This window comes from Balaenoptera borealis, assembly GCF_965194805.1.
Source record: "Balaenoptera borealis genome assembly, chromosome: 12".
Taxonomy (NCBI): Eukaryota; Metazoa; Chordata; class Mammalia; order Artiodactyla; family Balaenopteridae; genus Balaenoptera; species Balaenoptera borealis.
Window position 1 is genome coordinate 73296398 of NC_138869.1, and position 24777 is coordinate 73321174.

Consider the following 24777-nt stretch of genomic DNA (forward strand, 5'->3'; position numbering starts at 1 on the left):
CTGAATTCCAGCCAATTGCTGCGCGGAGAGCAAGTTGGCTGTCTGCTGATTGGGTCCCAGTGAGTCAGCGCCTCCGGCCACAGCGCTCTACACCCAAGACTACAATTCCCAAGGTGCCTTGCGTATGATGGAGGGCACCTTGAGGTCAAAAAAAAAAAAATCCAAACCTGCCAGCTTGAAAGCGCGTTTCTCTCTGTTGCTTGATGACCTAATCTTGTTTCTGTTTAGCTGTTAAAGTTCAGTAACCACCCATACCTCAGGGCTGCAACGTGGTAGGAAATACGAATCTGATGGAAAGAGATTTGGGAGTTATAATTTTTCAATTATAAGGATCCAAAACTATTTTCTCACTTTAAGCAGCACAGGATAATTAAAACAACTCTGACTTAGCCAGAAACCTAGGTTCAAGCTTTGGTTCCACTGTTTATTAGCTCTAGAAGCTTGGAGTAATTAATGAACCTTCTCTGAGCTTCCTTGCAGGATTTTGGTGAGGATCAAACGAGATTTAAGTTATGGTTTCACTGCTTACCTAAATGTCCCTAACTTACAGTGAGTTTTACGTTAATTTTGCTAAGGCACATATTTTAGTTGTGTTCATTGGAAAACTTAGTCATCACTGTGTTCTTTGCTGACGGGCACATAGTAGATTCTCAATAAATACTTCCTGTTGTTGAAAGACTAAATGATCATGATCACTGTAAACATAATTTAGGAAAAGACTTTATATTAATAAATGAATGAGGAATGAGATTTGACAGTGTTTTTAAGTGAATAGGATGGTCTATATAAATTAGCAGAAAGATGGATGGATGTCAGGAATTTGGGTTTCAGGGAGTTGGGCAAAATGGGAATTTGTTGGCTCACCCAATCAAACTGAAGCAGGGCAGGGAGGCATCTGGCACCAGGCATCTAGCACCAGGCACCTGGCCACCACCAAGATGTCTCCATCTCTCATCTCAGCTTCTTTCTTCATCTCAGCTTCACTTTGTCAGACATAACTGCTCCACTAGTCTAGAAACCTGGAGCTCTCAGCCTCTCACCAGAGAGAGAGTGAACCTCTTCCCTGAATTTCAATTTTGATAAAATCCAGGGAGGAGCCTCTGTTGGCCTAGACTAGGACCTGTGCTTACTCCTGTGGTCAGGGCACAGTGATTGACAGCCTGGATTAGAACAACCTGCTTGGAATCGGGGGGCAAAGCAGTTCCCCAAAAGAAGAGGGATGCTGTTCTTATAAGAAGAGAGTTCCTGCGCAAACTGAAGCATAGAGTTTCAACAGAAATTTTGTGCATACCTGGTGCTAACTTATTGAGGGATATCTTGTCAAAACTCAATGTACTACAACTACAGAACTTGGACATGGAGATAGACCTTAAAGCTGCTAAACCAAGGAATTGAGGCAATACACTAACCCTCAACACACTGTGCATTACCACTGAATTTTTGCATAGGAAACCCAGACAAAAGAAATTTGTCTGAAACATTTTATTGAAAAGACGTCCCAAGCTGTGTTTTTCCTCTAACCCCTCTGGTGAACTTCCCAGAATATATGAGATAAACCATGTAAATGGATAGGAAGACTCAATATCATAAAAAACTGATTCATTTACAAATTAATACATTAATGTAATGCAATTCCAATAAAAATCCTGATGGGTTTTTCGATGAACTGAATAAGCTGATTGTAGATTCTGATTTTAGAGCCCCAAATAGACAAGACACATTTGAAGAATAAATAAGGGGAGTTCCCTGGTGGTCTAGTGGTTAGAATTTGGCACTTTCACTGCTGTGGCCCCGGTTCAATCCCTGGTTGGGGAGCTGAGATCCCGCAAACTGCACAGCAAGGCCAAAAAAAAGAAAAAAAGAAAAAAAGTAGGGGAACCTACCCATCCAAGACAGTAAGACAATGTGGCAATGGCACTGGTATAGATCAATAAATGGGAACTGTGGCAAGCAGCTCTAAAATAGCCCCAATGATCCCCACCTCCTGGTATTTATGCTCTTGTGTTATCCTCTCCCCTTGAATATGGACTTAGTGACTCACTTCTAAGGAATAGAATATGGCAGAAGTGATGGGATGTCACTTCTGAGTTAGACAATGTAAAGACTGTGATTCTTGTCTTGGGATCTCTCTCTTACTTTCTTTTTCTCCAATCTCTCACTCAGAGGGTAAGCAAGCTGCCACGTTGTGAGCAACATATGGAGAGACTCATGTAGCAAGGAACTGATGTCCCCTGTCAACAGCCAGTGAGGATCTGAGGCTTGCCAACAGCCACATGAGTGAGTTTGGAAGTGGGTCCTCTCCTAGGAGAACTTTGAGATGACTGCTGCCCCAGTTGACCCCTTAACAAGTTGATCTTGTGAGAACCTTGAGCCAGAACTACCCGGCTAGACCACTCCCAGATTCCTAACCCACAGAAACTATGAGATAATAAATGTTTGTTGTTTTTAGCTGCTAAGTTTTGGGGTAATTTATTGTGCAGCAATACACAACTATCACACACACGTACACACATGAAAACTTGATTTAGATCAGAGCTAGTACTGCAGATCATTGGGGAAAGGATGACTTTTTCAATGAATGGTGCTAGGACGCCATCATTTATCTATACGGAAAAAAAAAAGCAGATTTCTCCATTTCATACCATAAAGAAAAACAGAAGTCCAAGTGTGTATTAAAGATATAAAAGTGAAAAGGCAAAGCTTAAACATGTAAAGAATAAGATATCAGAGAATATCTTTATGAATTCATGGTAGGAATTTCTTACTGAGATGTAAAAGCACAAAATATAAAAGAAAAAATATCTTAATTAAAACACACCATAAAAAAGTAAAAAGACAAACCACAAAGTGGGAGAAGGTATGGGCAACACACATAGCCAACAAAGGATCAGTATCCATAATATGTAAAAACCCTTACAAATCAATGAGGAAAAGGTAACTCAGGAGAAAAAATGGCAAAAGAGAAAAATAGGCAGTTTACAAAAGAGGAAACACAAGTAACTAATAGGCACATGAAAAAATGCTCTAACTTACTGGAAAACAGGGACATGCAATTTAACATAAAAATGAGGTTCCTTTCATACCCTTCAGACTGACAACAATTTTTTAATTCATAGTGTATCAGTATCAAGTGTTGGTGTGAATGAGGAGCAGTGTTTGCTGGTGGAAACCTAAATTATTATAAACACTTTGGAAAATAATTTGACAGTATTTAAGTAAAGTTAAAGACAGTACATCCTACTAAGTACATATCCAGAGGACTATTACGCCTACACTCTAAGTATAAGAGACAAAGTTTGAATAGAAAAAAAAAAATTGATAAAACCTAAATGTCCAACTGTGAGAAAATAAATTGTGTTATTTTCACAGTGGAATAATATACATAAGTGAAAATGAATGAATCTGAGGAACATATTCCAACATTGATAAATCTCACAAATAGAAATGAAATAATTAAAAGTTGCAGAAGAATTCATATGACCAATACAACTTTTTAAAAAGTTTTAAACTCTGCAAGAATATAATGTATTGCTTAGGGCTAAATATACATCCAGTAATGGCATCAGGAAGTACCTGGGAAAAAACAACTCCAAATTCAAGAACATGATTTGCTCTAAACAACAATGGAAAAAGCCAAAGAGGAGGGATATACTGGGGATTTAAATGCTTTGACGTTGTTTCATAACTTAAGCTGGATGTTGGGTAAATGGATAGTTGTATTATTCTTTATACTTCTCTGTATCTCTTAAATATATATAATATATTTTTTAAAAGCTTAAAAGTAATAAGCACCACATACAGAAACAAAAGAAAAGACAGCAATAGTGGGGAAGGAATAGTTTAGATAGTCACTATTTTAGAAGACACAAATTCCAAATAGAGTTTACAACTGTTTCCTTTTTGGTAGAAGGGATATTAGTTTCCTTGAGCTGACGTAACAAATCATCAAAAACTTGGTGGCTTAAAACAACAAAAATTTATTCTCTCACAATTCTGGAAGCTAGAAGTGTGAAATCAAGTTGTTGGCAGGACTATACTCTCTCTAAAGGCTCTAGGGAAGAATCCTTCCTTGCCTTTTCCATCTTTTGGTGGCTCCATGTGTTCCTTGGTTTGTGGCAGCATAACTCCAATCTCTGCCTGGGTCTTCACATGGCCTCCTTCCCTGTGTCTGAAATCTCTCTCCTCTTTCTCTTCTAAGGACACCAGTCATAGGATTAAGGGCCCACTGTAGATCCAGGGTGATCTCACCTTGAGATCCTTAAGTTTGCCTGCAAAGACACTATTTCCAAATAACGTCACATTCACAGACAGGTAGCAGGAAACAACAGACTTGGACTTATTTTAGGGGGACACAATTCAACCCACTGCAAGGTGCACATACCTGTTTTGTTTTTTGTTTTGTTTTGTATGTTAGTAAAATTAAGATTAGGAAATCTACTCAGAGTATGTTTAAAACACTTTTATGGTAGAGTTAATTTTCCTTAACGAACATTGTTTTATTAGTTGCCTAGGTCTCTATTGTCAGTGTTTTTTTTTTCAAACTAAATAGGATGGACAACTAAACAGGGTATAGGTGTGCTGTTTCAGCCATAAAGAAAAGCTCAAAGAATGAACTGTGGATAGTTACTCAATATTTATATATATTTATATATATTTTATATATATTTTACTTGACTGGCTGGCTACTTAAATTGTTATTTGATAATAAGATCATGTGGCTATGTTAGGACAATTATAACAACAAATATTGATAATCTGTGTACTTTAATTGTACATTCCCTACAACATTTAGACATTTCCAGTGGGTTGTCTTGATGTTTTTATTTCTGTCCATAGTATCATCTTTCAGTCAATGAGTCTTGAAACCAAACATCATGGAGTTATAGATTTTTGGAACAAGAAGGGAACTTAGAGATCATCTTATCTCCTGCATTTTATTTTATAAATGAGGACACCCAGGACTACAGCATGTTCACAATCTGAGTTTCAGAACTAATTGAGTTACTGGGTAGCACAGAATATATATATATATATATATATATATATATATATATATGTATATATATATGTATATATATATATACATATATATATATATATATATATATATGTATATATATATATATTTAACACCTAATTAAAATGGAGACCCATCACGCCTCGTCAGGGGTAAAAGCAGAAATGTACTGGAAAGGGCCGAAGGGGGGTAAACTTTGAAAAGTAGTCAGTTTTCTTCAGTCTTTCCACTCTATATTACCAGTCATAGGTTTCTGAGCAAACAAATTCAAAGGAAAACATTTAATGTTCTCTAGTGAGACACGAAGTAACTTCAGAAAACGTAAAGGTCATAGAAAACGCTGTTTTATATATCAAGGCATTTCCGTACCAATCCCCTCAAAGCCTACCTTGGAATCCTCCCAAGTCCCCACCCCCTGAAATATTCCATCTCTAGGCAGCTGCTCCTGCCGCGGCGGCCCAAGGGCCCCTAAACAGTGTTTCACTTCTCAGGCTCGTGGGGTGATTGTCCTGGCCCGCGAGCGCGCGGGGGGCGGCACGGGGTGGGGAAAGCCCGCGCCCCCGCGCCCCGCAGGGAGCAGAGCCCGGCGGAGCCCGCGCGGGGCGCCGGGGAGCGAGCGGGCCTCGGACTCCCAACGGCCGAGCCTCGGTGGCCGCGGAGACCGAGCAGGAGCAGCTCCCGGGGCTGCGCGGACGCTCGGGGCCGCCAGGCTGAGCTGAGCGGCGGGTGAGTGCGCCTCGGAGACTCGCGCAGAGCCGGATTCCCCGCCCCGCTGAGGTCCGGCCTACTTGCCTCCCTCTGCCCCCCAGCTCCCCGCTAATGCCCCCAACCTGTCCAGTTCTCACCCCACTACAACCCGCAGCGAGCCCCTGCCCTTGGTGAATCCCAGTCTCTTCGTTGGACGTCTGACAGACTCCACACTCCGCTCCCCCTTTTAAGAATTCAAAAGTAAGACAAACAGAAGGTCTAGCCATTCAGGCTAATCTTCTGCCCTCGCTCCTCCTCACTCCCCTACACCACGAAAATCTCAGCACTAAATTTGCCACTTCTCCTAAGTAAGCTGAGCCTTTCCCTGCTCTCTTGCTAGGATAGTCCCCTCTCCCGTCCTCTCCTGACAGCTCTTCAGACCCAAGTCAAATGTCATCATCTCTGTGGTTTTTTCCAGAAGTTTCTTTCCCTTCTAGTCTCTTTCAGCCCTTTGTTCATTCACCTTTTCTTGACGTTGACCACCCTGTGTGTGTTTAACAGTCTGCCCTCTCCCCCACCCACCCCCCACCTCCGTTTGTGCGCTTTGCTTTGGAGGGGCTTCTCGGTTGTGTATGTCGTCCCAGTGGCCAAGCACGCAGAGACCCCTTAGTCATCATGAAGGGATAGGGGTACAGAGATGGGCACAAGAGAAAGGGGTGTGGTTGAAATGGAAACTTGCTCCTGGAAATGACTAGGAATGATTTTGTGGACGTCCAATGAACCTCCAAAATTGAACTTAAAGAGAAGGGGTGGTGGGAATATAAAATGATTGTATTTGGCAGCAAGTTGTCTGGGGAGGACACGGGGAGGAGGAGGAGGAGGAGAAGACGAAAAGGTGTTTATCCCGCATCCCCTCTGTGCTCTTATGGCCAGCAAAGCGTGAATACTTGGAGTAAAGGCCCGCCCCTTTGTTGCCGAAGTAATCTTGCTAAGTTCTAAAATTCAGAGGGAAATTTAGGTTCTAAATTTTAAGTCCTAAGATATATAGGAGAAAAATATAAACACATATTGTGTGCTATTGTATATGATATAAACACATATTATACAAGTAAAATATGCACATGATTATAATTTTTAAAAAACCATAAAGTTATCAAATTGAAAAGTACAGCTCTTCCTCTGCTTCTCTTATCTGGCCTTTTTTACTCAAGGTAATCATTGTTCATAATTCATTGTGTATCTTTCCTGGAAAGCTTCTAATGCATTTTATTAAATCTAAACTGTTACTGATTATAATTTTATGCAATTACATAGATGAAAACTACATATTATATGTAACAGCATAAAGGAAAAAGATGTGAGGAAAGGAAAAATGGTTGCCAGTTAAACCTTCTTAAAAGTGTGCATCTTAGAATAGATGAAATACCATGTATATGCCTACATACACTTTAAAAAATTTATACAATTGATATACAATGCACAGTACTACCTTGGTTTTTTTCTCCATGTAACAATATGTGATTGAGATGTTTCTATATCTGTATATATAGCTTTACCTCATTATTTTTATTGCTAATGTCAAATTAAAACTTTATTGAACAGAGTACTATGGTATAATTAATGCATCCTTTATTAAGGAACATTTTGGTTGTTTCCAGGAAGTGTATTTGTTTTCTTGCTTCTTTTTGCTGTTGCAAACATGTTGCTTATATACAAACATGTGAATGTGTATATATAGTAAACTAATTTATATTTACTAAAACTTTTTCCATTTCAACTATGTAATCTATTAAAATTTTTGCTACAGTTTTTAGGAATTCTTCTATATAAAACAGCTGTGTACATTTTCTAAGTTACAGTTAAATAATTACACCAGTCTTTGGGAGTGGTAAACTGACATTTTATATTTAGAGTTCATTACATGCCAAGTATGATTTGACATTTGAAAACCATGTAGGAAAAGCATCTCAAATGATTTCATCAGAGGAAGAATTCTACAGCTTCCTTAAGCAAAATCTCCGCAAAATGGCAGTAGTAATTTATTTATTTTGAGAGTCTGAGGTAAAAATGTAAACTGTAACAAATTATTTAGAAATTACTTGTTTCTCAGTCATGATAGCAATTAATACCTTGTTATCATTTTCCGTATTGCCATTGTGTACAGACTACTGACCATAAAGACTCTTTATGTTCACAAAATAAGAGCTTACCCTGTCCTTAGCTTGAGATATATATGTCAGCACTCAATTCACAGAGTGCAAATTGAACTCTTTACATAAAACATATATTCTGAGAGGAGTATTCTGATAAGTTTTAGAAATTAAATGCTGTTCCCCGCCTCCCTTAAAACAGCTTCACATAAATCCCAAGGAAACTGAGGTAAGGAGACACACATAGAGGTGGAAAGTATATGTATGTTATATTTAAATATGTTTACCTGAGTTGAGGCTATAGACTATGTTTATTAGATTACCATAGGAGCAGAGTAACTCACAATGACCTCTTTCAGTGTATTTTATTATAAACTTGGGGAATTCTTGATTAGGAGATTTTCACACATGACCTAGGAGTGCTAGAAAAAAAGGTCTGAGTAGAACTGAGCCTGTTCCCTAACATGTTAACATTAAGAATCTGTGTTTGTATGAAAACCACATTTTGTTCTTTTTTAACTGATTCTGAATCCTTGCTATTTGTGGTCTTTTGGAAGAATAAATATGATATTGCATAATTCTAGGCACTTGTTTTTCCCAGCTAAATTCTCCCCCTTCTGACCTCTTCATAATTTTTCGTAGCTTTACCTCTTTACTTCTTTATCTAGATTTTTTTCTTTCCGCTTCTGATTAAATCCTTCTTATCCTTCAAGGCCAACTTATGTCCAAATCCTGCATGAAATCATCTTTGTCTATTTTGTCCACACTAATTTTTTCCTTTTCTAATTTCCTTTTCTGGTAGAACTCTACAATTTTACACTCTTGGTTGATTTGCAAAGATTACTTTATCTCCTCAATAGGATTGTGAATGCTGGAGGACAAGAATCTTGTCTTGTTTTCTTTCTCCAAGAGTGAGTGTCATGCCCTTGGGCGTGTTTCAGTTACTCACACCACTTTGAATGATGGCAACTGTGGCACAGAAACGGAGGGAGAGGATTTTGGGGTTTTTTTTCTTCTCTTTACACTCTATTTGTCTTATTTTCAGCTTTCTTTCCTTCTTTCCCATTCCGTTTTACTTGCTTTCAATTTTCCTTCTCTAAGCCTATCGATTCAGCCTGACCTTAGTCATAGATTTTGTTTAACCTAACTGATGTTATTCAGGACTACCTTAAGCTTTTTTAGCTTTTGATATCCTTTCATTGCAAGATTACAAATAGCTAGGTGAACAAGGGGGCAAAACTAAATAGGGCCGTGATATGATATGATCTGAAGTTTAGAAAGATCAATTGGGTGTGTAGTTGGATAAGATCTGTGACTTCTCTGGATCTTAGTTTCATTATCAGTAAAAAGGGAGAGTTAAACTAGGTGATTTCTAAGGTTTATTTTCTAGTTCTGAAATTATGTGCCATGAATCTTAACTATCTTGAATCTCCAGGGAATTAATTGTGTTGGGTAATAACATTTTGTGAAAATTTAATCTGTGAATCTGTGCCAACACTTAAGAAATAGTTGTCATTTTTAGATGGAAAACTCATTAAGATTTATTGTATACTTCCTTGATTTCTTAAACAAAATGTCATGATTCAACTTTAATCTTTCCTTGATGGCTTAAATTATAGTGGCTCTATACTGGCTTAAATAACTGTGTATCTCTAGAAAGAGCATTTACTGCCTATGGAGAAGCTCTCCGGCCCTACTGAGCTCAATCAGTACATGTGTTTCACCATTTATTGAAATTAAAGTAAATTTTGCTTTCGTTTCAGAAACCAGACAACAATGCCTGTTGATATCCTTTGAGAGAAGGCACGATTCTCTTAATGGAGTAAATTGTTTTGCAGAATTCAAAAGCATAAATTTGAGCAGAGTGACAGGTAGTTGATACGACTTCACTAATGTATATCATCATAACTGTTCTTGAGTTATTATAGATGGCACAACCAACTCCTCTAGGCCAGTTTCAAGTGTAAGAACGTAATGCACACGCAACTCCTGGGTATTGTAGCAGTTTGAGAACATTGGTCCTTGTTTGACATCTTGGGTGTGGGTAGGTAAACTGGTTAGCTGGCAACTAAAAGGTCAGTTTGGGTCTTTCTGTTCTTGAATAGGCCAACCTAGCATATCAAAGAAAACAATTTCAGCTGTTTATGGGTCCTTTGGAAAACCTGGCGAGGGCAGATGTCAGGTGCAGGTTACAGGCTATCTCTGTGTCTGATGGAGGGCTGCTGGTGTCCCTTCATGCAAAGCACCATCTTACTTAGGCCAGGTCTGCACCAGTGTCCTCAGAATTTCTCACTAGAAAGCCTCTTTATCATCTTCTTTTGAACTATCTGCTTTGGAATTTGTTCTTTTGTTCTTCAGGTATTTACTGTTATACTGGTTTCTGGATCTTAGCCATATCCCAAACTCCTATTTATTTTGATGGAGGCTTGATTATTGCCCTAAATATGATTTTTTTTTTTCTGTAAGTAACGTTTTGTCCCATTCTGCTGGCGCCCCCTAATTTTCCTTGTTATTTGCTCATGATAACTTACACACTCCTTTATAATTGGAGCTTTTCTGATTGCGTAGGTTGGATTTATACTTTTTATGATATCGTTGCTTCAGTAAATAGTCACAATCGCATTTTAGCATGAATTTTATGTTTGGACTTGGGATATTCATTCTGGCTTCCGAGAATATGTTTTATGCTTTTGGGGTGGTCCTGGTTATGCTCATATAGATGAGATGGCTGGACAGTTGAGTGTCTGATTGGTGAATTGTATAGTAGCAGAGTTTCCCCAAGCAAGGAACATTTCAGTCCATGTAGTTCTTTGCTTGATCTCTTGGATAAGTATCCTGGTGTTGATCACCAGTTGGTCCTTGAGTACAGTTGCTCTCACTCTTTTTTCAGCCCTTTTTCCATACCTGAGGACAGGTGTCCTCCCATCAATTGCAGTGGTTACTTATAGTTTGAAAAAGACCGTAGAGTTGTGTAGGTGTAGGGGTGTGTGTGTGTGTGTGCGCGTGTGCACGCGCTGTCCCACTTAAAAAGAAATTCTCTCTCTAGCCCTGTAAACTTAGTTTCTTTAGATAATGCAGTATGGGAGAAACAGATAATTTTGCTACCTGTCTAGCTTCAATGGGAGGGATAAATTAATACATCATACTCAATTTATTGAACAGTTTTAAAAAAAATTTTATAATCCTAGGTTTTGAAGTTTTAAGGTGCTCTGCAGGTGGAAGGAGTGGATAACATGAGCGCTGAAGAAGGTGACCCACCCCCTCCGGAAGAAGAAGCCCCGCCCTCTTCGGGAGAGGCAGCACCTCCTAGCTCAGAAGATGTTGCCCCTCCGGATCCAGGAGATGAGGCTCCCCCGCCTCCGGAAGAAGAGGCTCTTCCTCCTTCCAGTGAAGAGGCCCCGCCCCTCGCAGAAGAGGCATCTGAAGAAGATACTGTCTCTCTTTCCGAAAAAGGTCCTACTTCCTCTTTAAGTGATTATATGAATCTCATTCCTTCTGATGAAAGGATAGTTATGCCAGACGAAGATGACCCGGATCCGAGAAGGGTTCGACCTAGGCCTGCGCCCCGAATGGTTCAATCAATGCCTTCTGATGTGCTCTCTCAGTCTTCCCGCAGATCATCCAAATATCTCCGAAGTATGAGTGGCTTTTCAAATCTACAGGAAACATTAAAAGAGAGACAGGTTTTGCTTATAATACCATTTTTATTAAGTGTCACTTTTATCTGAAATGAAATATTTTGGTGATTTTTCTTCATAATTACAATTTTTACACATGGTTTTCATTCTTTAGGCAAGATTTAGAGATGCAAGAGAAAACCGAAAAATGAAAATTGACCCTTCATACAAATATATATTTGAAATTCTATCAGAAAAGCTTGGCCTGGACATAACAACTGTGGAAGAATTAATTTTGGATTGCCCATCTGTAAGTTTAAGTCTTATTATTATTTTTTAATTACTCTTTGAGAAGTGATTGGTTGAAGAAACTTGAATCGTTGTGAACAACAAAGCATTTAGAAAGAGACGGTTGGGATTTAACTGAATAGAGAAGAAGCTTTATTTTACCTAGTTAATAGCCAATTGGATGATATTTCTAGTTTGGCCTACTATTGTGGAGGAAGGGAAAAAAAGAGTTGGCAACTAGAATTGAGCTAAGATTCTAACTCAAAATGGCGTCAGAAGTTAGAGGGATAGTCAAGCACAGGTAGAGTGATATTTTAAAAGTACAGGTTATATAAACTACACGTGCAAATCATTTGGGTCGAAAAACAAACTGCAGAAATAGAGCTAGGGAACAGTGACTACTGCATGAATATAGTCGAAAACAACGAGGTGATTACCATGTGTCTCTGCGTGCCAGGGACAGCCCTGGATTATGCCTACTTTTCTAGCATAATTATTAACAGTTCCTCCTTTCTCTCCTAAAAGGGTCCCAGTTTTGGATGGTGAATTTATATGGTCACCTTAATTATAGTAATATATGATAAACTGTGACTTTCATAGCAGCTCCTGGAAGCACTGTCATAGCTTGCTTATAGCTCAGGTTCTAAATTTTCAACAAAATTACTCTTAGCTGCTTGAGCTTTTTATCAAGTCTAGGAGTGACCTGGGCTGGAGCTTCTACAAGACCAGTGAGCAGGTACATGCTGGTGGTGAGCCGATTGTCCCACTGAATGCAAGGGTGAGAGAGTTGCATTGGGGGCGGCACTGTGGTGAGGTTGCCATTATCAGGGTCCATACTCCCTGTTCTTGCCCAGTGAACTTGGGCAAAACTCTTTAGCTTGCTCTAGGAGTGAAGAGTCTGTGGAATGTTTCCTAAAAGAGCCTCTCCCTTGCTTGATGCAGTATGTTACCAAGTTCTGGAAGTTGTCTGCCCTTCATTTCTTCCAGGACCCTTATAAAGCTTTAGAACTGGCAGGCCCCTGACAGTTGAATGGGATTGATCATTTTCTTGTTCCCTTAGTGTGTTACAGTGACATGGGCATGTGATTGATGCGGAGAGATCAATAGCTCTGAGCTATTGTAATGGCAAAGGATAGACAAACTTGGAGATGTGTACATAAAACAAGAGGTGCCACAGCAAGCAACTGGAAGTAGGATGGTTTCCCAGGTCACCAAACTTCCCCGTGGGAATGTGTGTGTGGCTAAGGATGGCTTCACAGGCATGCGGGCTATTAGTTGAGTAGGCCCTTGTGCTGAAGGGCCCTGCCCTTGGATAAATGATCTCCTTTTGCCATCTTAAAATTATTAATAATTTCTAAAGAAGTGGTTCTGAATTTTCATTTTTCACTGGGCCTCACAAATTCTGTAACCTGTCCTGGCTATGGATGATACCACCCAATGGCAACAGGATTCTCTTTGCCACTCTCAAGTTGTTTTTGTTTGTTTGTATTGTTCTTTCATTTGTGTTCTTCTCTCCTGGCCTCTCTTCTCTACTATTTTGGCTCCTCTGGTACCTCTGGTTATGTGTCTGCCTATTCTCTAGGTAGAAGAAAGTGATGCAAAACAACCTTGCACACATCACTGAGCAGATGACCAAGAGATGAAGGAAAGGCCAATTTCTAAAAAATGTGACTCTCAGTAGGCCCAGGCTTCAGGCCTGTCCCAAGCACCATTCCTGTGCTTGGTTAGGGAAGAAACCATATAGGTAATCAATGTTGTTGCACCTGAAAATTTCAAGGCCACATATTTGGCTAACTTCACAATTGGAATCCCACTAGCTCTGCAAAAGATTTAGGCATAGACGTGGGGACTGGGCAGTGCCTTCAGAGGAAGACTGCTGCTAGGACTAAGTTGAGGAGATGGGTATCTACAGAGGTGGTATTATCACCCTTAAATATTTGCCACCTGGTTTTCTGGGCTGGCATTCTCTACTTGGAGGAAGTCTCTCTCACTGGCTAGCATGCTGACCAGGAAGTGGGAGTGCCCAATGCCTGCAAACCCTTCCACTTGTCATTCCTGGGGGCGTGTCTTGGACTTTGGGTCTTTGTGGTTAGCTTCTTCCTTTAAGGCTATCATGGACCAGGCCAGACACTGCTTAGGCTGCAAGGAATGGGAAATCAAGGATTAAGGGAAGAATCAAGCCAGGAAAGGTGTTTCCTTAAGAGTTGCTGGTGAATTGCAAAGCCACAGTGGAGGGAAGATAGTAAGTACATCTAGGATGGAAACCAGTGTCAAAATCTGGGAGAGATTAGAGTGCTCATTTGATTACATGGACAAAGCAAGAACATGTAGTAAATTGGCATCACGATTAATGGATGGGTGAGTAAGAAGTTGGAGCAAGGGGTGGTATGTTTTGTTGTGGTTGTTTAGGTAACTGGGTGTACGGAAAAGTTTTTCTTTTATGTGAGGCCTGTTGCACAATCCAGAGTGAAAACAGTTCGTTAAAGGCTCCGCAAAAGGGTAGACAACGGAAGATGTGGTGGTTATTTTGTTTGCCTTCAGATCCATTCCCAACTGTGCTCCACCCTGCTCTGTGGCCTGGAAGGCTGACCTCTCCTGAATCTACCACATGGGCTCTCTCATCCTCTGGTTTTCACGTGGCTCGGCTTCTGGGAGCCACCAGCAGGAGATTGGCGGGCAGAAGAGAAAGAAGCCTGATCCCTCCCCACTTGGCCACGTTTCTGCCAGTGTCCTCCCGAGCAGTCCCTTTCCCCCAGCTCCAGCTCTCAGCCTGCTTCCCGCTACCCCATTCCCCCCAGCGCCCTCCCTTCCAGGCCTTGAGGTGGTACTGGTTTTCCTCTGTTGCTAGTCCTGTGTTGCTGCTAGTGCCACAGCTTCCCTCACCCTGCTCTGGCCTCTGGAAGTAGCCTCTTTATTATAAGGTTTCTTCAGAACCTCTTTGTTATGACTCCTTTGCTTGCCAGGACCCTAACCAATACAGAGGTTTCTGCTGCATTGGCATTCAAGCCTTTGCTACTTCATGTGTTCCTGCTACTTTCATTCAGTGCTGCTCATGATAGTCACAGACATTACTTTCCTGGCTTACATGATAGTGTTTTCCAAAGTCAAGACAGCAGCAACACAGTTCTGTGGAAAGAGAGCAGATCTGGAGTTCCAGGTTCTGCACTTGTGGTTATGTGTCTTTGGGTCCTTCACTCAAATTCTTTTTATTTTTATTTATTTTTAATTTATTATTATTTTTTTGGCTGGGCCGCACAGCACACGGGATCTTAGTTCCCTGACCAGAGATCGAACCTGTGCCCCCTGCAGTGGAAGCACAGAGTCTTAACCACTGGACCACCAGGGAAGTCCTCAAATTCTTTTTTTTTAATTAATTTATTTATTTTTGGCTGCGTTGGGTCTTCGTTGCTGCGTGGGCTTTCTCTAGTTGCGGCGAGCAGGGGTTACTCTTCGTTGTGGTGCGCGGGCTTCTCATTGCGGTGGCTTCTCTTGTTGCGGAGCACAGGCTCTAGGCATGCGGGCTTCAGTAGTTCTGGCACATGGGCTCAGTGGTTGTGGCACGCAGGCTCAGTAGTTGTGGCGCACAGGCTTAGTTGCTCCACGGCATGTGGGGTCTTCCTGGACCAGGGCTCGAGCCCGTGTCCCCTGCATTGGCAGGCGGATTCTTAACCACTGCGCCACCAGGGAAGTCCCCTCAAATTCTTTTTTAGCTTTAATTTTCTTTTCTGCAAGAGGGGCATAATAATGCCGCCTTACCTAATGCAAGGTTGTGGTGAAGCTCAGATGAAGTATTTGTAAAATATTACGTATTATAAGTGAATTTTTAACCGCAGTCATGATTTTGGCCCATGACGGTTTTCACTCTGCTGGCCTCAGGCGTACAACATGTCTAAAAAACAAGAATTCATTACGCTTGATATTGAGATTTTTTTTTTATCACAGTCATGTGGTCTACTTTTGAGAGTTTGGATGCATTCAAAGCTGATGGGTCATAGAAGTCACATACAGCATGAAAGTGTGGAACTGGGCAAGAATAGCTATGCTGACAGCTTCTGTACCTTTTAGGTGGTAATTATGCAAGAGAGCCAAGTTTATGTGTGAGATGGAAGAGTAGAAGATGAAGGGCTAGAATTTTGCGCATCTCCGTGGCTCCATTTCATCTCCCAGGGTGGTGGTTCCCAAACGTGGTCCCAGGACCACCAGCAGCATCGCCTGGAACCTTTTAGAAATGCAAATCCTCAGGCCCAGCATTCTGTATTCTTAAGACGTCCCCTAGTTGCTTCTCTGATGCACACAAAAGTTTGAGAACCATTGTCCAAGGGTGAGAGGCTTTGCCAGACCTGAGATACTTCCTACAGGAATTGGTCAGTAAGTGAAGAGAAACCCACTGCCCAAGAGAGACACTTATGTATGAAATCAGTGGGACTAGGTGAAGGGAGGTCAGTAAACTTGTGTTTCCCTAATGATGTGTGAGAGATTTTGTTTATGTGACCTAGATATCTACTTACTAAGATAATTATACTGACTCATAAGTAATTAAATTCATGCTCATAAATATGGAAGACATTATATTAATTTGTTTTTATATTAGTTTGGCTACAATATAGGTCAAATTATAATTGCTGAATATATAATTACTCAAATAACTGGTCAAACAAAACAGTTAGTTAATAAGGCAAGTTTTACTGTTCCACAAATCAACTTTTAAGAATAGTTTCTCTTGGGAATTCCCTGGCGGTCCAGTGGTTAGGACTCCGTGCTTTCACTGCCAAGGGCACAGGTTCAATCCCTGGTCAGGGAACTAAGATCCTGCAAGACACCCAGTGCAACCAAAAAAAAAAGAGTAGTTTCTCTTAATAATTCTTTATGTTTACCTCCAGCTGGACTCACCTATTTACCCCTATAAGATGCTGTGAGGCAGAGTTAGGTAAGTGGAGGCCCACTTATATATGTAGATCAGTAATGTAGGTTTGGAAATAGAATTCACCCTATATTCCATGATAATTTTGGAGTTAAATTAGTTCGGATTCTAATCCTGCCTCTGATGTACCTGCTTCTGTGTACCTTGAATAAACTCTTTTAGCCTCATTTTCTTTATTTACAAAACTATGAGGACTAAGGTATGTAAAATGCCTAGCACAGGGCTTGGTTCATTTGATTATAGTTTCTTAGTCATTTTATTGATTATCATTTTCTCTTTTGTTTAACAGCTGGAAGCATTTACTCTTTTTTTTATGAAAGATGGTTGTAAGACATTGAAGTTTTTGTACCAGGAAGGAGATGTACCTGGTCTTGGTAAGGATGTTTTGCAATGGTAACATGCCAGCTATTCATGAATGAATGTTAAAGTGCAGCATATCTTTTCTCTTATACATAGACGATCCTATATTTATAAAGAAAATTTACCAGGAGCTTACAAGATTGCTATAATGATTGAAGAAGAAAGCATCCTTATAGAAGTCATTGACCTCTCCTGGGAATACACATTTTCACTAGAATTTAATTGCCTTTTCCTTGAAACAGGCAGAGCCATTTTGTACACGTGTTGTCAGATGACTAGAAATAGTCATGAAACCACCCAAAAGCACAGCAGTCACTCCCTGTGGTCCTGGGTCAGCATCTTGTGTTTGCTGCAGCTGACAGTGGAATATCTGGCTTTCCCTACTTTTCACGTTATTCCAAAAAGAACTGATACTTTACCAGGTCATTAAACTTTTGTCTTAATAACTAGGTACACGGATCATCCTTTGGTTTTAGACTACTTATCTTATAAATCTTGTTGATTTTACCGTGTCCCCTCTGTTGGTTCTTTCTTGCTTTCCTCCTCTGCTGCCTTTAAGCTAGGCTCCTATCTCATGCCTGCCCCAGTATTCCAGATTGAAAACCAGTATCTCTGTTACCAGATTTCCTCTCTGAAATCCATACTACTTATTCCTGCCAAGTAAATCTTTCATTGTCCTGCTGTTGGATTGAGTCCAAACTCTTCATTTATTCCACTAAGGCCTGTCATAACCTGGACACACAGTACTTATTTAGTCTGATCTCCTATTCTGCCAAACATGAACTTGCTGCTCTCTCTAAGCCAGTCTTCATGGTTGTCTGTCCACACCAGTCATTTCCGTGCCCTTTTCTCCACCCCCTAAGTGTCTCCACCCAGCCAAATCCTACCCCTCTTCCGGATCGCCTCAGGCATTCTCTTTACTTCAGAGCCTTCCCAGAGTGTTCCAAACCACATCCATCACTATCCTCCAAATGCCTGTCTCTTAAAGTTTGCATTGTAAAATACACCACTTGATCATGTTCTTCTGTTTTCATCTAATTGTTTAATATATATAAGTCTTTCTTCACCAACAAAATATGTAGATTCATGATTAGTGACTATGTCTGCTCTATTGATCTTCTGTCTCTCACAATTCTTATGCTGGGACATTACTGTAAGGTCCAAATTTTCATAATTCATTACAAATTAAAACAATAGCTGAAAATATAGAAAGGTGAGAAAATAACTACAATTAGAAGAAAAATTAAAACTACCACCCAGATTCCCACTCACTTGGAATAATCAAGTTAACTCCTTGATGAGTATCCTTCTGTAACTTCTTTGGTATATATATGTGTGTGTGTGTATTTCCCTCTCTCTATGTATTTTGATATGTATATGTACAGTATGTATGAGGTATGTACATATATATACACACAGTATATATACCACTATGTATATAGTTTTATCTTCTGCTAGTTTTATCTTCTGATCACTAATTTAGATGTTTTTAACAACCCAAATTATAAGTATTGCTGCAAGTCTAAGACATATTCACAGTTCATTGACTCCTTGACATCCAGAGTTGCATATATAATATGTAGAGTTGGATCCTATTTTGCAGTATATATATATATATATATATATATATATTGCTATACATATATATATTTGGGGGGACACATTCAGTCCACAGCATTTATTGTTATTGTATATTGCCTCAAACCTTCTTTGGAAGAGTATAGTATAAATAATAATAATGAAACTCTCAAGCTTTCAGCAGAAAAAAAAAAAAAGTGTCATTTTCAAACATATTGGGCCAAAACAAGAATGTACAGCTAGTAAGAATATTCCTTTTGTGCCAAGATTACACCACCAGACAGACAGAGCTCCCCAAGATGCTTCTGGATGACAGGGTAAGTTTGAGATGGGCTCTCTGTGCCTCCACCTTTCCACAGCCTACGGCATTCTTGCTGCCTTTAACCAGGAAAGTAATCACCTCTTTTATGGCTCACAAGTAGCATCTCACTTATTCCAAATGTGCTGGAGGCTGGGAATGCTTTGTGGTTTGCTGACCTTGTACCCACTCTGGTGCTTTGGGTCGTTCTTTGTCAAAATTTATGAAAGTACAAGACAGATGAGAAGGGGGACGTGCATTCTTCAGCTGGAAGAGTGACCAAGTAACTACAAACTGTTGCCCCTCCTGGGATTGTGCTGGTCACTGCAAACTTCAGCAGCCCAATGACTTGTTCCTCCAGACAGCGCCTATGCCTATGCCTTGTTACTCAGACCACCAGCCCTGTGGGTCCTGAGGAGGCAAAACTTGATGGGGAGTAGGCGGGTACTGGATGAGAGTGTAAGGGGCCAAGGTGGGACTGAGAAGGAAGCCACTTTCCCCATACTCAGTGCCCTGCTGGATTCTAAGACCCCTCTGCCCTAACAATTATCTTTCTAAATAGCCTTGGTCCGAACTTTGGAGCTCAGGGTGGATTTCAAGTCAGTGTCAACAGTGCGAAACTTTCCATTTCTTCTACACAGGTTATCCTGTGTGTCCTGGTATATGGGTGAGAGTATCCCAGACCAGATGTTGTTTTCTTAAAATGCAGAGCTTATCACACCCTCCATTGATGGTGTGCAGACCCCTGGGCCTGCAGGGAGGAGGGAATCACAGATAGACACTGTTTGACACACTGGTTTAAAGGTCGGTTCTGGAGAGGGTCAGAAGTGATGTGGTGAAGACAAGTTCCACTCTTTACTCGCTGGGTCACACTGGGAAAGTTATTTCACCTCTCCAGGCCTTGGTTTTCTCATCTGTAAAATGGGAACAGTGATGGAACTCACTTCATGGGATTGGGAGGACCGTGGTGTATGCTGGGCTCAGGGCAAGTGCCATGTAAACTTTGCCTCACTCCCTAAAAAAAGTCTTGTCCTCCAAGATTATAGTCCAGTCTCAGAAAGAAAAAGGAACTCAGTAGCCATGAGAGTTGGTTCAGCCTTCTCTTAATTATTTTCAAAAAGATTGCATTTCCTGTTTGGGGACCATGTCACCCAAGATATGCTTCCTTTTTTTTTTTCAGTTTAATTGAACTAATAAAAACCAATTTATAGATGCTTTATAAAAATGGGATCCAACTCTATATATTATTCTATGGTAGCTTTTAAAAATTGATAATATTGTCTTCTCCATGCCACTGATACATTTCCACAATTAAATTTTAAACAGTTGCATTGTACTTCATTAGGCTGATACAACTATCAGGTTCAAAACTTATTATTAGAATTTAGGTTGCTCACAACTTTTTTCTCCTTTAAACAATGCCTCAATGAATATCATTGAAGCTAATTTTACGTGGATTAGGAAGACTTTTTAGGAAGAATTCTCAGGAGAACTGCCAGAAGAAAGGGTAGACACACTTTTAATTATTATTTTTGCTATTTCCAAAAATAATACATTTATCAGCTTGGTAAGTATTCCTCTACATGTCTTTCTTATATGCATGTGCTAACATGTAGACACTTATTATCATTTTAAAAATATGATCATATAACATGTTTTATTCTTGACTTACTTTTTGGACTTGACAGTATAACCTAGACATTTTTTATGTTATTAAATGTAGATTTATCTAATTTAAAAGATGCTGTATAGTATTCTATAGTGTAGCTGCATTTGGATTTTTAGAAGCCAGGAATATGTTCAGCTGTGAGTAATGGAAATCCTAATAGTAGCTTAAACAAATAAGGAGTCTATTTTTCTCTCATAACTGGGTAGGCAGTGGCTAGCAGTGGTTCAAGTGCTCACTAACGCCATCAGAAACCCAGATTCTTATTTTATTTCTGTTCTGCCATTCTTTTTTTTTTTTAATTCAATTAATTTATTTATTTGGCTGCATTGGGTCTTTGTTGCTGTGTGCGGGCTTTTCTCTAGTTGCCGCGAGCATGAGCTACTTTTTGTTGTGGTGCACGGGCTTCTCACTGCGGTGGCTTCTCTTGCCTTAGAGCACCGGCTCTAGAGCGCAGGCTCAGTATATGTGGCACATGGCTTATTTGCTCCACGGCATGTGGGATCTTCCCAGACCAGGGATCGAACCGGTGTCCCCTGCATTGGCAGATGGATTCTTAACCACTGTGCCACCAGGCAAGTCCCCTATTCTGCCATTCTTAACACATTGCTTTGTGTTCATATTTGTTCCACATGGTTGCAAGATGAAGCTCTAGACATTATGTACAGGTTTTCATCATGTAGGAAAGGGACCTACTAGTCACACCTCTCCCCTTTATCAGGAAAGCCCAAGCTTCTTATGTCACGTGACTACCCAAGGGGCTAGGGAGGCTGAGAAAGCAGTTGTCTCCCTAAGAATGTACAGATTGCTAAATGGAACAAATTCAGGTTCACTTTTCAAGGAAAAAAGGGAGAATATTAAGGGTAAAGGTAATTCTGCCAACCTCCATGAATGAGCATTTGAGCTCTACATTGCTGCATATCATGTCTCAGGGTTCTTTGGCTGCAAGCAAGATGCAGACTCTGGCTTAGGTAAGCAAAAAAATTAAAACATTGGGGTAGTTCACAAAATTTAGAACTAACTGAACAATCAGGCCTTGGGAAAAATAGGAATAGAGCATTTCCATGGATTTCAGGGCAGTTTCTTTGGATTCATCAGTAGATTGACCTTGCTCAGATCCCTTTTTATCTTTGTGTCTCTGCATTCAAGATTTACGGTCTTGCAGAGAGTCTAATTACTATAGTTTTCACATGTGTACCCCTGCAGGGCTCTGAGACTGGTGTCCTCCAGAATCACAGGATGGGAGAAATTCCCCAAACCCAAAGGAAGGAGGGCTGGGCAGACAAAAGGTGTTTATGGTTTTGTGATAGGGATGTAAAATTTTCTTAGATCATATTTCAAATTGGTTATGGTTGTGAACAGGAAGACTGTTGATTTTTTGCTTATTAATATTGCAACCAGGGACTTCCCTGGTGGTACCAGTGGTAAAGAGCCCACCTTCCAATGCAGGGAATGCGGGTTCGATCCCTGGTGGGGGAACTAAGATCCCACAACTAAGCCCACATGCCACAACCACTGAGCTCACATGCCTCAGTGAGAGAGCCTGCGTGCTGCAAACTACAGAGCCCACGTGCTCTGGAGCCCGCATGCCACAACTAGAGAGAGAAAACCCTCAGACCACAACTAGAGAGAAGCCCACACGCCGCAAAGAAAAGATCCCACGTGCCTCAACGAAGATCCTGTGTGCCGCAACTAAGACCCGACGCGGCCAAAAAAAATTTGTTTAAAAATAAAGAAAAAAAATATTGCAGCCAGCTATCTGACAGAATTCTCATGTTTTTAATAGATTTTAAACATCGAAGAAAGATTTCTAATGATATATTTTCATTGAAATTAATTCAAGGAAGGATTTAATATAAGTTGGGTGCTATGAGTGTATTTAGTGGGGGACAGGATCTTCTTGGGGGAGTCAGTGAAAGTTTACCTGAGAGGTGGCATTTTGGCTGAGATACGAAAGATTAGCAAGGATTAAGGAGGCAAAGGGTTGAGAATGGGATAAGAGAAGGGTTTGCATGAAAGTCCTGCCTGAGGCCAGGCCAAAAGGAGCAAAGTGCAGAACTCAGTGAAAGGCACCCAAGGAGGCTGCAATTTAAGATTTGCAATTACATCTTTTTGTAGACAAAAAATTTTATTCCATAATGATATTGAAAACTTCTTAAAGTAAAGCAAGGAACAAGGGTGTAAGATCCACAGTAATTTATCACATTTGATCAGTCGTGTGATCGTATGCTAAGTTCTTGACTTTTGTTTTCAGAATGTGGTCGAACTATTGCTGGAGCAAGCAAGGGGGCAAAAATGATGAGATTGTATATAGACAACGCAGCCCCAGAGAAACTAAAAGGAGTGTGTGTAGTTTTTGTTCGCTGTCGCAATGATGTCCCTATAAATACTAAAAACATTCATGAAGTATGTTTACATTTTTTTCAAATATATGCTTAAGCATTTTTGCCAGCTTTATTGAGATATAATTGACATATAACATTATGTAAGTTTAAGGTATACAAAGAATTGATTTAACACATTGTGCAATGATTACCACCATAGCATTAGCTAACACCTCCATTGCCTCACATAATTACCTTTTTTTTTCTTTTTTGGTAATGACATTTAAGATCTACTCCTTTGGCAACTTTTAAGTATACAATACAGTATCGTTAACTACAGTCACCATGCTGTACGTTAGATCCCCAGAACTTATTCATCTTATAACTGGAAGTTTGTACCCTTTGACCAATGTTTTTTCCATCCAAATTTCTGGGCAGAGGGCTAGTTTCATTGCTTTTTACCTCAACTGACAGAGTTTTTCTCGTCCCCTTTTCATGGACAGGGCAACTGTCCACCTAGAACTTTCTTTATGTAGGAGGCTCAGTTTCTTTTCCCTCACATTGTATGGACTCCAGGCCATATCTCCTTCCCTATGCAGAAATTAAAGCACCAGGGAAAGTGTTTACTTGATGAGCAAGTATGTGAATGGTTAAATGCAGGCAGAATAAAAGTTTGTTGATTTTAGAACCTTAATATTCACCACTTAAGTTTTCCTAATAGTTTATAAGATATATTGTCTATACTTATTGTAATGTAAAATAGGTTATGATTTTCAGTTCTTTAATGGGATCAGCATGTAAAATAACATTTGAACACTACCCTTTTAGGAAGTGCTATTTACTTTTCTGGATGTATCAGAAGGACTCCTAGTTGGGATTAGGAATATGCTGGCAAATATATTTCTACCAGCTATTCTTGCGACAAATAATTGGGGTGCTTTAAACCAGTCCCAGCAAGGAGAATCTGAAAAACACATTTTCACTGAAACCATCAACAGATACCTTTCATTTTTAGATGGTAAGTATAATATTTAATGTTTAATCAGTTACTACAAATGAGCAAATTAACTATGTTATTAAAAATAAGCATTAGAGAAAACATTTCCATCTTAAAAGAAGATGTTAATCAAAGTAATTGTGAGACCTAGAGATAAGATATCAAATCATTAGAACTTCTCTTTCCATGGATCTCTGAAGGCGTAAGATACATTTTCTTTTATATCTCCCATTGTAGAAGGAGGATTCTCTTCCTATATTATTTGAGAAAATTTTTACCATATTTAAAAATATATACATTATTATGAACTCTTTTTAAAATATAAATTATATTATTTCATATTGTTAAAATATGCAATTTTATTAATAAATCATAGTCACAATCTAATGATCAACTAGAATTATATTTCTATAAAGTGTTAGATCTCTAACATTTTAGTAATTACAGCTTGAAACCACACATCGGCATTTAACACATTGACATTAAACACCTCTTGTCAATATTATTTTTTCCCTTCTAGGTGCTAGAATAAGTATTGAGGGAACAGTTCAGTTAAAGAAGATAGGCAATGTTGATTTTTCCAAACTGCATACCTTTGAAGAAGTGACACTCGCAGCGAGCAATTCAGAAACTGTTCGTCAGCTAGAGGACGTGCTGATGGTATGGTACAAACAGATTGAACAGGTGAGCTGACCTGAGTGATTTCACCAGATATGAGTCATAGTTCTTATCTGTGTCCTAGTCACTGCATTTTGTCCCTAAAAGTAAAGGGAAGAGGAGCCTTCCAGATTCTACTATGAAATTCAGCCTATTTTTGATTCTAGTGCAAAATCATTGTTCTCTTTGGACCACTTAATATCAACTTTAAGATATT

The 24777-nt window shown here is 39.8% G+C and overlaps 1 protein-coding gene across 1 annotated transcript in view; it reads left to right on the top strand.

Moving 5' to 3' along the window:
* The first annotated feature begins 5427 nt into the window (after positions 1–5427).
* Positions 5428–24777, top strand: part of DNAH8 (dynein axonemal heavy chain 8) — a 329846-nt gene continuing 310496 nt past the window's right edge. The window contains exons 1-7 of the mRNA XM_082347906.1: positions 5428–5743; positions 11043–11537; positions 11647–11781; positions 16970–17054; positions 22837–22988; positions 23735–23924; positions 24424–24587. Coding sequence (XP_082204032.1) covers positions 11088–11537; positions 11647–11781; positions 16970–17054; positions 22837–22988; positions 23735–23924; positions 24424–24587 — 1176 coding nt within the window. The 5' untranslated portion in view covers positions 5428–5743; positions 11043–11087. The remainder of the gene's footprint in view (positions 5744–11042; positions 11538–11646; positions 11782–16969; positions 17055–22836; positions 22989–23734; positions 23925–24423; positions 24588–24777) is intronic.